At 37.1% G+C, this 16,673-nt stretch overlaps 1 protein-coding gene across 1 annotated transcript in view; it reads right to left on the reverse strand.

Moving 5' to 3' along the window:
* LDAH (lipid droplet associated hydrolase) overlaps nt 1–16,673 on the reverse strand; it is a 117,081-nt gene that overhangs the window by 55,866 nt on the left and 44,542 nt on the right. Inside the window, exon 4 of the mRNA XM_054629501.2 lies at nt 8,583–8,752. Coding sequence (XP_054485476.1) covers nt 8,583–8,752 — 170 coding nt within the window. The remainder of the gene's footprint in view (nt 1–8,582; nt 8,753–16,673) is intronic.

Genomic DNA, 16,673 nt, shown 5'->3' on the forward strand with positions numbered 1-16,673 from the left:
GAGCGGAATGTTCTTAACATTTTCCAGTGACTAAAAATGTTGTAACAAAGTTATTAAAAGCATATTTTCATTAACATAAATTCAACTTCCTTACAGGACTTCAAAGGTAATAAGTTAATTAAACACATTGTCCTTCCTGAACTTGTGCTAAAATGTATACTTAACACTCAATTCCACATAAAAGAGCAAACTCCAATGAGTTTTTTTCACAAAATGCCACAGATAAGTAGACTTGCATCCAAACACCAGAAATTAAGTATTTCAAACACTTACGCATTGAAACAAATAGAAAAGGAAGAGGACTTCTATTACATTTAATTTGAAGATAGCTTAAGTCATAAGAGTACAGATGGGGATTCCTAAGAAGAAATCTAGGGCTTGATTTAGCTCCCTAAAGAGAGGCTTATGGTCATGGAACACATCCTCAGGTATCTGAAAAGATCAATAGTGGCATTGGCAAAAACTCCCCTACAATAATCAGCAATCAATGAAGTACTAGAGTGATACAGGAAAAAAAAGTCTCCAGTATTTGCCTGAACTTAATTCTACAGGGTATTAAAAATGCCCTCCAATGCAATGGATGTGCTAACTAAGCTCAGAGATGTTATAAGTATTTGATATGAAGTTTGTGTCTTTTTCTGATTCCTTTCACTCCCGCAGTGAACTCTTCAAACAGGACAAACCACTCTTGGGTAGGAACCAAAGCAGCAGAATACCCCTAGGCTTCACCATGAATCATGTGCAATGAACAAATGAACAATATGGCAGAGTAGGAAATATTTGCAATTACAACCCTGTCCATCTTCAGTAACCTCTTTCATAAAGTTCCAAGCCAAGTTCTTCCTCATGGCTTGAGCAACTGTACCACATACAGCATGAGGCAAGAGCTGACAAAGTAGCTCAGCTTCTTTGCTGAGGGCTCTAAATTGGCAGCAAAATACCCTTTTAATATAGAGCTTCTAGGAACAGATATTGGTTACTAGAGCTAAAGCTGAGCTCAAAGGGTTAACTGTTTGCAAAGTCTATGTTCAAAAACTATACAATATCCCTTCACCTGCTCCTTTCATGAACAACTCTTCAATGTCCTAACTGGCTATGTTCTCCTTCACCTACTATTAAAACAGCATGAGAACTGCTAGATTTTTGGCTCCGTTGACTTCTGTAAAAGCACATTAACTGCCATATAAAAACATTAAAAAAATTCAAGCTATGTGCAACATATACTGAATTCCAATCATTTGGCCCAATTCTCCAAAGAGATGACTCTCTGATTTTCAAGAGCTATGTGCACACATCTGCAGAATTTCAAAAGATCTCACCTCCCAGCATAAAATGTTCTTTGGAAATCTGGCTTGTAGAAGGGCGTTGAGTTGAGCTCTTCTTAAAACAGAAATACAGAAATCCTAATTGTTTTTGAAACTCACTTCTTGCTTTCAATTCCCTCATTTTTATACAATCATTTCAGTTAGTTATTACAATATGAATCTAATTTCTGAAGACTCAAAATAACAAGATTTTATTAACAAATCTGTAAAAATTCAAAGTACTTAGTAAATCCTGTTATTCTGCCATTTACCATTTTAACCATCTTTTTATTTTTAGTCCTTCATTTCCGCCTCATTCTCATGTTTTACTTTGGATTCCTGATGAATGATCATAGATTCCACTTTTCAGTTTATTTTTCTTTCTTTTCTGTTTATACGCTTGGCTACTTCAATGTCTTTTAACTTCCTAGAAAAAATAATTTTTATAGGTGTATTAGAATTTTGAATACATACACTTGAAATCAGATGTTTCATTAGCAGTGAAATAAACGCTATGTTATGAAAAAAATCAAGTCTCTTGAAATCAGAATGATCGTTCTTAAGTTTTACTTCATTGAATCATCACAGATCAAAATCTTGCTTTTCATATTGTTTCTATATTCAACTGAGCAGTAAGCCAGTATATTAAACAAGTTGAGAGAAGTTGACATTTCAGTGAACATTATTAACAAAACATAATTTTTCACAGAAAATTTTGGGAATTAAGCTTTATCTCAGGCCTTCTGATCAGAGGCTTATGATCCAAATCTTATGGAAATCTTAGGGTAATGCTGCTATCAACTCTGAATTCTCACTCTTAAAATGTGATCAGTGTTAAAAGCAAAAGCTATCATTCATCTGCTTGGTAATTACAAGCTGACAGATCCAGTGTTGCTGATTTTGTCAAGCCTGTCTTTTAATTGCAAAAATTGTCACTCTGCTATTTACCAATCTCATCTTCACTTATGGACAGCAAATTTTCTTGACTCAGGAGAGTATTGAAGGATATGTAATCCATTATTCCCCATAGAGATCTAGGATATAGCAGGTGACACCTACCTGCCTCACCCACTTCAAAAACCACACAAAGTACACTATGGATACACACATGGCAAACTGTTCAAAATATAAACCTCCCTCAGGTACATCACATCTTAAGAGTTGTATCACCTTCAACAGGGTTTATCTCATTTCATTTTAAGTTTCCTGAATTTTTTTTTTTGCATCCCTGAGACACTTAACATTCTTTTGTTCGCTGTATTACAAGGTGGGGTTGTTTGCCTGTGAAGTAATTTCTAGCAGACCTACACAGCACATGGTAATGGACAGTGTCTGCTCCTGCTGACAAAGGCTGTGTCCATTGAGGGTTATACAAAAGAGCTGTCTGCCTGTTGACTGCTGCATTTTCTTACAGTTTACATTTTTAAAGCTTTTTTTTGAAGGGGAAAGGTAGAAGACAATATAACTGGATCCCTCAGGGTTAGGGTCTGTCATCAAGGCAGTGAAAATAATGGCTGCTAGCAGTCTCTTGGGTGAGCTGACACTTTCAACCTCATTCTGCAGTTATCGGCCTTTTGCTGATGGTGTTTTCAAGGTTTGTTGAAATTTTAAATCCAAGCTTTTTATGAGTGTCTCAGTCAAAAGTTACTATTTCCCTTAAAAACCTTTGTTTGCCATGAACCCATCTCCTTATTTTGCAGCCTCCCACCCAAACAGAGAGCATATTTTATATTTGCCTTAGCTTTTCATGTGAAGATTTTTTCATATTTTCTTTTTTAGGAAAAAAAAACTTTCTACAAATCTTCATAGCAACTTCTTTGATGCTTATTTTATTTTATTTGTATCTTATTTATTTTATTTGGTTAGATTTAATAAAGTATCTTACAATATCATATTTATTTTATTTGGTTAGATTTAATAAATCATCTGCATTCCTTCTCTCTTCTTCCAGGCGAGCGAGCTGCATAATGTTTGCATATGCCCCACGTTCCTATTGCTGCTTTACTGCCTGCTCCATCAGAATTACTGATACTGCCTGAAGCATTATCCAGAGTTCCAAGGTGGATTTTGCAGACTCTGTAATGTGTAAACTGTCAACTAAAGCAAATTTTATTTCAATTGCTGTCTCAGACCGCCTGGGCTTCCTTGTACATGCTTCCAAAGACTCGATACACCAAGAACTGATAGAACTGCCAAATCTCTCTCTGTGTCTCATAAAAATAATCCAACTCAGAGACCCACTTAAAACACCCATAAAGTTAAATTAACACACTCATCTCCCTGAAGGCAACTGAACTTATATCGATGTTTAAATCTGTGTAAAATTGTGTCAGAGTAAGTCTTTTCTTGCTTCCTCAACATGTAAAGGGGGATGAAGGTGGGTGTATATGAGACCAATGCCATTTGCTTGTTCTTTTAATATGTATTTCATGTATGTGGATGGATGGACTGAAGAAGAAAATAACACCAGACCCAGTTTAGTTTTATATCATGGCCTAGAAAATCATAGTTCTCTTCACAAGATACACATTTATCTGAAATGTACACCAATTCCCTTGTGAAGTCTGCTAAACATAGCCATCTGTTTCTTTCCCTGTATAATAATTTCACAAATATTGTCACTGAGTTTGTGTTAATGTAAGTCTTTTACCCATTTTTATTTTTATGCTGATTTTTTTCACTTTTTCATTTAGGCCTGCAACTAACAAGAAATTCATATATTTATTACTCCCTCTCTCAATAGATATTTCTATAATACTTGTCTATTTTATGCAGTCTCACTGTACTTTTCAAAACATCTGAGATAAGCTTACTGTTGAAAAGGAGCATTCAAGGTGGTTAAAAATATGCCTTGCCAAGCATATTTTATAATAGACAGTGAGACCATCGGAAGTTAATTCACCAAGACAACAGCAATATAAACTGACTTTGTTTAAAGTACCATGACATCTAATTTAGGTAATCAACATTGGAATCAGATGCTATTATATCAAATGAAACTTTCAAATATGGAATAAAAATTTATATTCCTTTTTCTCTCATGAGTGGATATATTTTCATCTTGTCTCTCTTTCCATAAAACACAAGAACTTCTAGTCACAACCTGCTACATTGCTATCCTTTCAGATGATGTTTTCTGTAATGGTGACACCATGAGTATTGGATGACATATTTAGATTCTAATCTCAGCAAAACAGAAACTGAATGACTGTCACCCCTTCCTTTAATCCTGCTGAAAAGATTCCCTATGATCTCAAAGGTCAGACATGCTTAGTAGTTCCTGTACTGTTAAAAAAATCCCCCTCCTTCAATCTCACAATCTCACAGATCCTGTAGATTTCCAGTAGTTCCAGAGTAAAGAACTTTGTTTTCTTGTTGAAGTACCCATATTTAAAAACATGGTTGTTTTCCCTTTCCTAACATTATGAAAGTGCTTCCCATACTCACAATCAAGTGTTCAGCAACTGAAACGAAATAATCAGTATGTGCACAGAAATGATGTGTCAGGGTTTCCAAGTTAGACATGTGTTTTATGCACAACTATTCCAAGTTCTGTGGTTTTAGCTATCATTTATGAAATCAACAAATTCCAGCAATACCCAATATTTCTTCACACCACTGAGACACAGTAGCAATGCATGGGTTTGATTTACATATTACAGAAATTTAATTTTCTTAAATTGATAATACTCAGAGGTTTTAAACTCATCCTCTTCAATGAGTTTTACAGGAAGAGCAATATTTATATTGTACTCACCAACAAGAGTTAATTTACTACCACAAAGGTGTTAGCATTTCAAAAGCATCACTGCAAATGAAAGAGTAATGCTGTAAGAGATTGAATTTCACTAGCAAGGAAACTTGTCAATCTTTGATTAAATTAATGATTAAATGGAGTGTTTTAGGAAACACTCAGTAGTGTTGCCAGTAAAATGCAAGGAAATTCTCCAAGTAAGGATTTCCATTTTAGAATAGAATGCATGGAGGATGTAGCATATTTATGGGTCAGATGCATGTTCCAACAACTGAGAAAATAATTTTGTCACTGAGCTTCATTTTTCAGTTCTGTTGTCTGAATAAAGAGCGAAGAAGATTATGAGGTTAAGAGCAAGTATCAAGGAATCAAGGAAGCTGTACATTACTGCAGTTTTCCATCCTCACAAAGTGAGGCTGATTTTTTTCCTTCCAAGTGCCAAAATTTTTTAGCAGTCTGGCAAAATCTGGATGCTCTACTTCCCACGGAGAGGTGAATGTTCTTAAGACTTGAAGCCCACCATGACAACTGGAAAGTGTTTGTGGTTACTCATGAGCCAGAAAACAGAGCAGCCAGGAATTATTCTGCAGCTTTTCACTGAACAGGAGGGCATAGGATGGTCTGCGCTCACATAGATGAGTCTCCTGCCTCCAAAGAGGATGCCAGCATCCAAACTAACTACTGGGAATGGTCCTGGACCTCAGCCAAGCCCAGAACCATGCAAAAGTGCTACTGGGAGTTGCTGCTTCCTTTGGGCCAGAAAGTCACTTAAAGACAAGTTTAAAGCATCACTTTCCCAGTGCTAAAATCTGTGCCATAGCCCTGCTTAGTTACAAGTATGGATGTAACATGTGTGCCCTTCTCTACTAATCAGACTTGGTTAAAGGCACCAACCTAAGACTAAGTTTGTGTTAATGGGTCTCCTGAAGGAACACTCAGTGGAAGCCTCCCTGAGAGTCAATGGGAAAATAGGGATGGGCTCCAAAACTGAATTCATGCTGGAATAAATTGGCAATTCCTATTTCATTTCTCTTAATTAAAGAGGAAAGCATTATTTCACACAAGTTTAAGGAAAAAAATGCAGTACTCCATTTAGCTGCAGAGCACAGGGGCCCTAGATAGCAGCAGCATTCAGGTCCAAAGAAGGGCAATAAAGCTGGTAAAGAGTCTAGATGACAAGTCTTATGGAAAGTGGCTGAAGGAGCTGGGGTTTTTAGTCTGGAGAAGAGGAAGCTCAGGGGAGACCTCTACAACTGAAAGGGTGCCGCACTGACATGGGTGTCAGTCTCTTTTGCCCTGTCTCAAGGGAAAACATACGAGGGAATGGCATAAGGGAGATTCAGATTAGTTATTAGAAATTGTTTTTGCACTGAATGAGTGGTTAGGCATTGAAATAAGTTGCCCTGGGAGGTAGTGGAGGCAGTGTCTATGGAAGTGTTGAAAAGGCATACTGGGTAAGGCACCTGAGGATATGGGTTAGGGATGAATATGGTGGTCCTGGGTTGATGACTGGACTTGATCTTGAAAGTCTCTTCCAACCCCGATGATTCTGTAATTCTGTGAAAATTGACAGCTGGAGAGGAACCAAGGAGGAGAGAGAAGGGGGATGTACTTTCTCCTTTTGATGCATGCTTAGGGAGGAACAATCTAGTCTATAAGTGGTTGGACTACAGAAGAGCTTTAAATTGTGAAACAAAAATTTCTTCAGTGAAGCGGGGTCAGGCACTGGAACAGACTGCACAGGGAAGTGGTTGAATCACCATCCTGGAAGTGTTCCAGAAACACGTGGATGTGGCACTGTGGGGACATGGTTTAGTGCTGAACACAGCAGTGCTGCATTGACAACTGCACTCAATGACCTTAGAGATCTTTCCCAAACTTAACAATTCTATGATGCTGTGATTCTAAATATCAAATCTGCTAAACATATATTCCAAATATAAATGTTTACTGGATTATTTGAATAAAAAATACAACAAATTAACCTCTAGCTCAGAATAATAAATTGTAAATAATGAAAGGCTCTTTGCAAAGCAGAGAATTTAAAGACCAAACCCAAAATTCATATAATGAAAAAATATCACCAAGAACTACACAAATATAAAATCAAATGATCTAGCTACTAAAATACACATGTGCTCAAAATCTTGTGGGAATCAAATATTCCAGTAAAAATAAAGGGAGAGATGGAAACACAAGTTTCTTATTATCACACTTCATATGTTATAAAACCTAAGAGTTAACTTATTTTTGGCAAAGGGACAAAGATTGCACAATACTCTCTGGCTTACATAAATATTTTCTATTGTTGAATGCATCTTAAATGTAGCTTGCCATATATTAACTTTATGCACACCATGCACCATGAGGTCTAAGAGGGTCCCAAAGATCCCTACGTTTCAAAATACTGACAAAAAGCTGCCAGCATCCGGTGAGCCAGGTGTAAAAATGCTACTCAACAATTTTTAGTTTAATTGAAAGCAGATAAAATCATTTGAGCAATAAAGACTAAAGATTTTGACTCCTAAAAAGTTGGCATGTTTGGACAAATTAATGCACATATTTTCTAGAATGCTCCTTTCTGAAAATATGTAAAATTTCTCTTGTTTAAAAATATTCTTGTTTACAATCACAAAGTGAAATATGCCTGTTATTATATGTCAGTTTATCCTCATGTTTCTCATTTTTAGTTCCTTTTACCTTTAAAGGAAGAAGTTAATGGTGGAATTGGTTATGAAGCAGTGGATATGCATATATTAACCACATACATTACATATATTAACCACATGCATATATTAACCCCAGACTTCATGTCACCACTAACATGGAACTTCCTTCCACTGAAGGTTTTATAAAGTAAAGGAGGAAGCAATCATTTAGTAAGAGTGAATGTTTAAGAATAAAAACTCCCTATTCTCCATTTATCAGCCACTAACAGACAGTTAGTACTGAGCACAGTTTGCCATTTACAGAGGGCAAGGATATGGTCCTGCTTCAGCCTTCTTACTGCTTCACAGGGACAAAGGAAAATGTTCAGATATACAGAACATGCAGTTACAGCTCTCACTCTCATTGAGTTACACAAACCAAGACTGAATTGCAGAAGCAGTGATATTTGTATTAAATTTTAAAATCAATGTCTTTCATAATTTATGTTACTATTCATTCCTATACATTTTCCCATGTCTAACCAGCAATCGGTTTGCCTCAAGACAAGAGATCACTATAAAAATCACAACCAGTCTTAATTTTTGGTGTAACACATAATGCAATTGCCAAACATCTAGTGATTTGCTTCTAAATCAATTAAAAATGAGAACAAGGAAGTCATAAATATGTATTTATTTGTTACTAGGATGTTTGTTACTTTATATGTTACTAGGATCAAGCCTTTTGTTTGTTTGTTTGTTTGTTTGTGTATAACAGAATCGAGTTTCGACAGGAAATACATGGCATTAGCCATAGGCTGACCACGTGTACTGCTTTGCTAATAAAGCAACTCCCACTCCAGAAGGTTCATGTACCTGAAGTTCTGATGCTCGTTTCATCATCTCCAGGGTGATGTAGCAACCAATAGAATGAGCAATCAGTACCAGCTTTATATCTTTTGATACATTCTTTTTGAGGAAGTTCAGCTTATGCTCTACTTGTCCGTTAAGTCCAAAAACATCCTCTAGCTCCTTAATATCTGTGTCTGAAACATAAAAGAAAAGAAGTCTTTTGGTTCAGTGAATAAAATTTCAGGCATGTCTTTTTTTTTTTTTTTGCCCCTCTTCTTTGTAGAACACTGAAATAAAAACATGTATTCATTTTAAAAAACCCAAATAAACCAAGCACAAAAAAACCCCAAAAAATCCCTCACCAGACCTAAAAATTTAATTTTTAGTTACCATCACTGGAAAATACTCACTGATAAATCACATGCACCGGATGTAAAGCCTTATGTGTAGCTTGGGAACCACCACAAGATATGTAAACACATGGAGATTTCATAGCACATCATCCACTATTTTAATCTCCTTCATTCAGAACAAAACCAAACTCAGGGCATTGGATCAGCTTAAATCAATCCTACTTTACATTGAGAGATCAGGACCTACAACAGCAATACTGCCCAGGAATGAGTCCCTCCCCACAGAAGACAAGCTATCATATATGTCATCATGCACTAGCAACCTTCAGATATTCAAAATATCCTGTATTAAAGATGCACAAAAATGTCCTATGGAATGAGGAAAAAGAGAAAATGCCTATGTGTCAACATAGAACACTAGCACCTACATAAAATATCCCTGTTAATGCAAGTTCTTTTCATTGTCAATTCAGCTGCAAAGAGGAAAATCAAGTTAGAGCTTCATGGTTCTAGATTACTGTACAATTTCATTCCTGCTTTGCCATGGACCTTCTAAAGGAGCTTGGGCAATCCCTTATGAAGAGAATTTGGCTTCTTGCTTCCTGGCAAGTCAACAAGACAAATTGAACTGGTGTCTGTAAAAATATACAGCAATTCAGGCATCTTTAACTTGCTTACTACAAGGGTGACATGCATCTGAAGTTCCCCAGTCTAAGGGGGTTCACAGCTCTTTCATCTGCTAGAAAAGTGCTTTACCCACTAAACTAAACACTAAGTTAAGGATACACCACTCCAGTTTATGCCGGACTACTCTACCAACATGACTGTAAGAAGAAATACAAAAAAGAGTAACAGAAAAGAGACAAAAAGAATGAAGGAATGAATGCCCTAGCTTATCTAGACAAGATGGAGTGGTACTAACATCACTTAATCTCTTAAATCTGTGCTATTATCTCAGGATTCAGTTTCATACTACAGATTAAACCTCTGATCTTTTATGCTCCTTACAGGCTGACTAGCAGTGCAGTTTTAGCCTGAAGTAAGCTAAACCTCCTAGCAGCATAGTTTGGACACACAGTGGGGACCAGCAAGTTACTGAGCCATGGTCCTACAGATGGCTCCTAGGCTTCTGGCAAAAGCCACCCACCTCTAACAACTCAGGAGCAGCTAACAGAGTGCACACACAGCCCTAACTGGCCCAGTAAGGTGTTTAACTTCCCACTTGATGTCTTCTGATGAGCTCTGCAACAGTCCCCTCTGTGAAAAATAAATGTGGAAGAAAATGTCCATCAGGCAACGACATTGTAAAGATAAATACATTAAAAAGACTGAAATGCATTAAAAAACTACTGTACAAGAAAGTCAGAATCGTAGTTCTGTTTCAGATTGTTCTGCACCTGCTTGAGGAAAGAGGTAACTATGAGTTAACTGCCTATGACTGTGAACAGCATTTATCAAAGTATGGTTGTCAGTGCTTTAATTCATACACAGTAAATTTCATGGCAACTGGACAGTAACCTCAAATACTAAAGATTACTAACACTGCTGTAGTGAAGTTATTGAGAGGTTGATAGTGACAGAACTAACTGGTAGCCCAAGTGGGCTGGCACTACATCACCTTTTTGATCATCTGTAGGAAACATACCCTTTAGAAGCAAAATAATTGCTCAAGATGGATCTTTTCTGAGTTTAAATAATTACCATCGAAGTCCCAACAAAGTTTTTCTTCAGTTAAACTAGTATCTCTGCTAAAACTACCGATGCTCATATCCCAGCATAATTTAGAGCAATTTACTCAAAACAAAAAAGGGTTTACCAAAATACACCCAAGGAATGCAAAATTAGATGAGAAGTGATGCTTTGTTTATTAGGCTTTCTTCATGTAATGGAAAACAAAGAGTTTGTTCTATTTTCCAAAACCTTAAATAAAAGCCTAAGGCAAAAACACTGTTTTTAAATTTAGTTTCTACTTTTAGCAAAAGCTGCCTTTCCTACATTAAATTACACAGCAGCTCAGCCTCATGCAGGAATTGGTGGTCTACATCCCAAGTTACAGGTATACGTAACACAAAAAACACCAGCATAGTAGAAACATGATGGCCCAGTGGATAAAGCAACAAGTGAAAGAATAAGTTATATTAAGTATATATATATTTCAACACAAATTGCAATATATATGTGTCGGTAATATATATAGTGTTGAGTTGAGTGAGTCAATTGTCCCTTGTAATCATTTGCTATCATTTCTGTATTGTTTCACTCAGGCCCTGCCATCTCAGTTTATCAGCACATCTTTTAATGTTTTACATTTGATTTCATTTATTGAAAATAAGGGTTTTCAGCTTATTTTCTAGTTAAAGCAAGGGAAGATGAGGTAAAGTAGGTGCATAAATCTTGTAGAGAACTTTTCATGGTTCACAAGACCCCAAAAACCAAGGAGGAAACAAGACAAATTTTTATTTGTATTATTCAGTCTCATGAGGTTAATGGCTTTTCCGTACACGAATTCAGCATCTGCTAAAAGAGCTGCTGAAGACTGCTGCCATGAAATTAATAAACAGCACAGCAGAGACAGTCTAAGCCCATCTCAATCCTTTCCAAGTTTAGATTAACTATGTTAGACAAATACAGTTAATTAGCTAAGACATTACATACCTAATTTAATGTTTATTTATCTAATAAATAGCAGTGTAGACATTCTGGCCAACATATCCAAAGCTATTGGCTTGTTCAGAACAGTTGTGTTGCCAGAGCAAGAACCCTGAGGAAGGACATGGCTGGGGATTCAGAATAAAGTGAAAACAATGGCTTTTACCTCCTTGCTTTTGGCCAGACTTGAGAACACTCAATTCAAGCCTGTGCACCAGTGTTTCCTTAAGGGAGCTAGGGAGAGTGGAGGCTGCAGAAGTGATTTTTAATTGAATGGATGGGTCAGTTGTGATTGATGATGATCATGGACACTCATTCTACTGTGGGCCAAATCACCCCCAGTGCAGCCCTCCTCACACACTCAGAGCAAAGATGCTCTGATTCCCTTGGCTACTGGCCTGTGTTGCACACACAGAGAACCCCTCTGAGACTGCCAGTGAGTCCTGACAGCTGACCCCAGAGAACTGTTTCAGCTGTTTAATACAACCTTTCCTTTTCTTCTGAAATAGTGGTTTATTGCCAAACCCAATCACCTTGGAACTATTCCTAGAGAAGCCTCACTGGGGAATGAGCATGCAGTGTGGGGTCTGGTAATCCTCATGCAGAACTCTCATCATGGACCAACCCCACACTCCTCAGGTGAAGCTGCAGTGTCACATAACCATGAAATACTGAAATAGACATCCTATTTGACATCTGGACAAACATAAAATTGCCCACGCCTCGTGTCACTTCATGTTTCCCCAACACAAATGCTACACTTCTAATAGTCCAAAATGTGCAAGAGCTGGGCTGCATCACAAGTCGGAAAGATTTATTTATTTATTTTACAGAATAAAATCGCCCAGGGATTATCCAAAATCAACATGAATTTCTTGGGTGGAGAAGCTTAAATGGGTTCTTTGTGTAAGCAAACAGACTTGCACAAACACACTGGCAGTCAGCACTCCAATGGCTCGACATCAAAGAAGAGACCAGAGTGACTTCACCTCAGGTGTGGAATACATGCCATGGCTGAAGGAGAGCGCATTTAAGCAGTTTTCAGATAGTAGAAATTATACGACTTGTACCTTATGCTACAAACACCCCATCTGGGCCAAGACATGATTTTAAGACTTTATTTATAGGTGTATTAAAAGAAATACTGTATTTCTTTATTTTTTTTGGCAAAGCGTTAATTTTCTGATGTGCCTTTGGAAAAACAAATGCACCATCACTTGAATGAATGTCTTTTTCTAACCTCTGCTAAAACTACAGGTAGAAAACAATGATAGATTAACATAAAGTGTTTGCTCTAAGAATAGTAAACAAGTTAATCTTGCTAGGAAAGAGGACTTTGGTTTTCAGGGAAATAACAGAGAATTGTGTTTGTTTGTTTTTCTGCTGTGTGTGCAAGGGAAATTCTTATGCAGAAAAAAAGTGTAGCAGTTTTATGAGCAGACTTGAGGCTGCCAATTCATAAAAGTTAGCCTTTCATTAAAAAGTCTGCTGAATCATAGACTTCTTTTTACTGGAAGATTCAAAAAGATACCAGAGGTCTGACTTTCTAACAGGACCTTCAAATCTCTGCACACCTTTGCACTTCCCAAATTTCACAATTTTACAGGTCCAAACTCTGAACTGCCCTGGTCACAACAGGTGAGTGAGTATTTCAGCTAAGTATATATGGACACTTGTCTACTTGCCATGGAGTGCCTTTGAAGTATGTCCCAAGATCAGCTCATAAAGAAGACCTCCGAATTACTCCTGAACAAGTAAAGGACCATGAGGAAAGGTGACTTGCAATTACACATAATGAAGGAAAGGGAAGTAAAAACCACTGGTCTACCTGCACTGTATCTTCCTCTTCCATGGATCACTGACTCTAAGAAGTGGTAGCAGGATATCTAAGGACAAACTTCAGTCAATCACTTCTATAAGCTCATGTGGTTAAGAATTTTCAGAACTGGACCTTTTGCAGGGAAAGGACAAGTGTCTGGAGACTGAACTAGTGGGGTAGTTCAGGGACATATAAATTCCTCTGCATCTCCACCAAATACCCAAGTAAAACCAACATATTGGGTCAAGTGTTTTAGACTTTACATACCACCTCTTTTTTCCACTACAAACACATAGAGACTGGTAGGAGCAGCAGTAGTTTTGACTGAATAATCTGTGTTTAGTTGAAGTATCACCTGGAAAGTTTTTCTCTTTTCCTTTATGTAGCAAGAGGCAGAAACTGTAACTGAATTACTTAGATTAGCTGTTAAAATGGTGTGTATAATATGAAGTCTAATTCTGGAAATTAAATAAATAATTTGAATGCTTTTTTTCTTCATAGCAAAAGACCATAATTCCTCAAAACTGAACCATGCCATTTGAAAGTGTTAAAATAGAACTGTAAGCTTAAAAATTGAGACTTAATGTTTGTGGGTCTAGTATGGGCATCCCCTAAAGATATATTGCTCAAAGCCTGACTGTTTCATTTTCACTTGATTAGTGAACCATGGATAATTTGTATCAGCAAGCAATAAAATGCCAAAGAAATAGGATGGAAACCCTGAAAGAATGTTAAATAAATATTGAAGAACTCCTCCTGACACTAAGAACCAGGTCTTAAAGCATTGTGTTTTAGATTAACCCTTAGACCTTAGTCTGGCCCTAGCACCCTCAGGAACTGTTCATGCAACTTTTAAGATAAACACACCACTCATTAGTGTTTATTAGGGCAATTACTTTTTGTAAAGGTATCCTCCACAAATAAATTACCATTTACTCAAGATACTGAAGTGGTCATATGTAATACTTTCTTTACTAGAAAAATAACAAGGCCTTATTATACAAATTGAACTATTGATTTCCTTTGCTTTCTACACACCTATTGCTGGGACACTTGTTTAACACCTAATATGTTTTTCAAAGGAAGCTGTATTATAATTAAATTAGTACAGGAGTAGTCTGACAGAATGAACTAATAAACATGACAACTACTGAACCCCAGATTTTTATTAAAAGCATACAGGAGCACTCTGAACTTTTAAAATTATCTCTTAAAAATTTATTTTATTTTACATTTCCAGTCTTGCTCCCCTCTGTTCAGAGTAACTATTATCAAGTAATTATGAAATAACAGTACAAACTTTGAAGCAGAATTTTGTTGGTTGTCCCCAGTGCAAGGCAAACACCATTAAGAAGTGTTTTATTATGCAGTTCTACACCAATCAACATCTCCATTCCAAGCACTTTAATGAGCATAAAGCAAATGTTATATGGGTGATTTACATAATGTATAGGGTAAAGTTTTCTATATTTGAATGACTGCACTTTATAGTCAGTAAGCTGAATAACTGCAGGAAGTGAAATCTGTAAGAATTCTCAGCATTGTATTATGAAGAGAGAAAACAAACAGTAAAACAAACTTACAAAAAACCCCACACTTTGCAGGGTACAAGCTAGAGACCCATTCCTGTATAGGAGCAGATCTGAATTTCCAACATAAAATGACCTCAAGGAGCAAAAAGCAAAAAGGTCTGAGTCCCTGGGAAGGTGATTGTCCATGCTATATTTCTTGTTTCTGAAGCCAAGGGCAAGGCTGTGTCAATGCCCCCCACTCACCCACACAAACAACACTGCACACTTCAACACAACTTGCTTTTATACAGATTAACAATGGAAGAAAACCAGAAGAATGATGTTCTGCACACCACCAAGAATGGGGAGGTGTAGCAGAGACTGTAAGGAAAGGACAGTAGAAACTGTGTATTGAAGCGAACAAAAATAGATGAGTATCACTTCAGAGGCATTGATTCCATTGGTTATGACAAATGAGGTGCTGCACCACAGTAGGCAAGTCCAACAGTCACACCTATTGAAAACAGCACTTCAAAACTTTGGGAAGTTTAAACAGATACAAATAGAGAAAGAAGGACTGAGAGCAAACAAGGGAGAGCCACAGTTTAGAGCAGAGTAGGACAGCTGGCCAAGGAAGACAACCCATGTTATTTCACAGACAGGAAATAAAAAGAATTATTTTCAAAGTAAGAGAAAATGGGAAGGTGCACACCATGATGTTAAGAGAAAGAAAAGGGAAAAAGCAGGGAGTTGAGAGGGGCAGTCATACAACAGCCCAAGTTACAATACAGAATCTGTAGTTCACAGTGATTGGACAGATTGATGGGTGACATTTTCTGAAGTGTTTGATGCTTCTACTGAATTCAAGCTGTAACTTTTAATTTGCCAGGCCAGCCACAATTTTTCTTGAAAATCTATCCCAAAATTTTATTCATTAGTGTGGTATCAGCCAAGACTGACATGTTCAATTAAGTATGACTCTTCAGAATAATACTAAAATAACAGTAATGCACTTCCTGTTTCACCAGCTCCTATAATAGGCATCAGGATGGGAGCCAATAAACTTAAGTCTTTTTCTTTGCCCTTGTGAATATTCATCTTGGATGACACTGTTTCAATAGAAGTATAAAGAAAAGTGTAGGTTTCTATGTTCATTTGTTCATAGAAATGTTAAATTTAATATTGTAAATTATGTAGCAACAACATCCTTTTTAAGGAATAAATTATCTACTTAGGCAAGTATAACATTTTTCCATCTTTCACCTATATCCCTCAAAACTGATAGATTATAAGAACCCTTCAGAATTATTATCTTCTATTTCCTACTGCAGTAAACTGGTAGCACAGAACTGACTGCAAAGAGCTGTCAAAAACTGCAAAAATGTCAGTTTATGGCAGCAGAGAACATGACCCCCTGCTAGCAGTGCTGAGGGCTGTAGCACAGCACATCTGCAAAATATTCTGCAATGCAGTATCACCTCACAGGACTCAGCCAACACTCCCAATGCTACCTGCCTTGAAAAGCTTTGTAATCTCTGCCTGGGCTCCTCTTCACACAACGAGTGGGACCTGACAGCAGAGGGAACCAACCATGGCTCAGTGACTCCCAGCACTGATCCCCACTGGCAAGAGAGAAACAGACAAAACAGCCCCTGCAAAAGTCTGAATTTATGAAAATCAATGGTAAAACTCGGCAGAGCAAATAGAATTTCACCTTGTACTTTGTATAAATGTAGCAGGTTTCTTTATCAGTTGCTGATGCTTTAAGTAACCATTTGCATAT

This window comes from Agelaius phoeniceus, chromosome 3, assembly GCF_051311805.1.
Source record: "Agelaius phoeniceus isolate bAgePho1 chromosome 3, bAgePho1.hap1, whole genome shotgun sequence".
NCBI lineage: Eukaryota > Metazoa > Chordata > Aves > Passeriformes > Icteridae > Agelaius > Agelaius phoeniceus.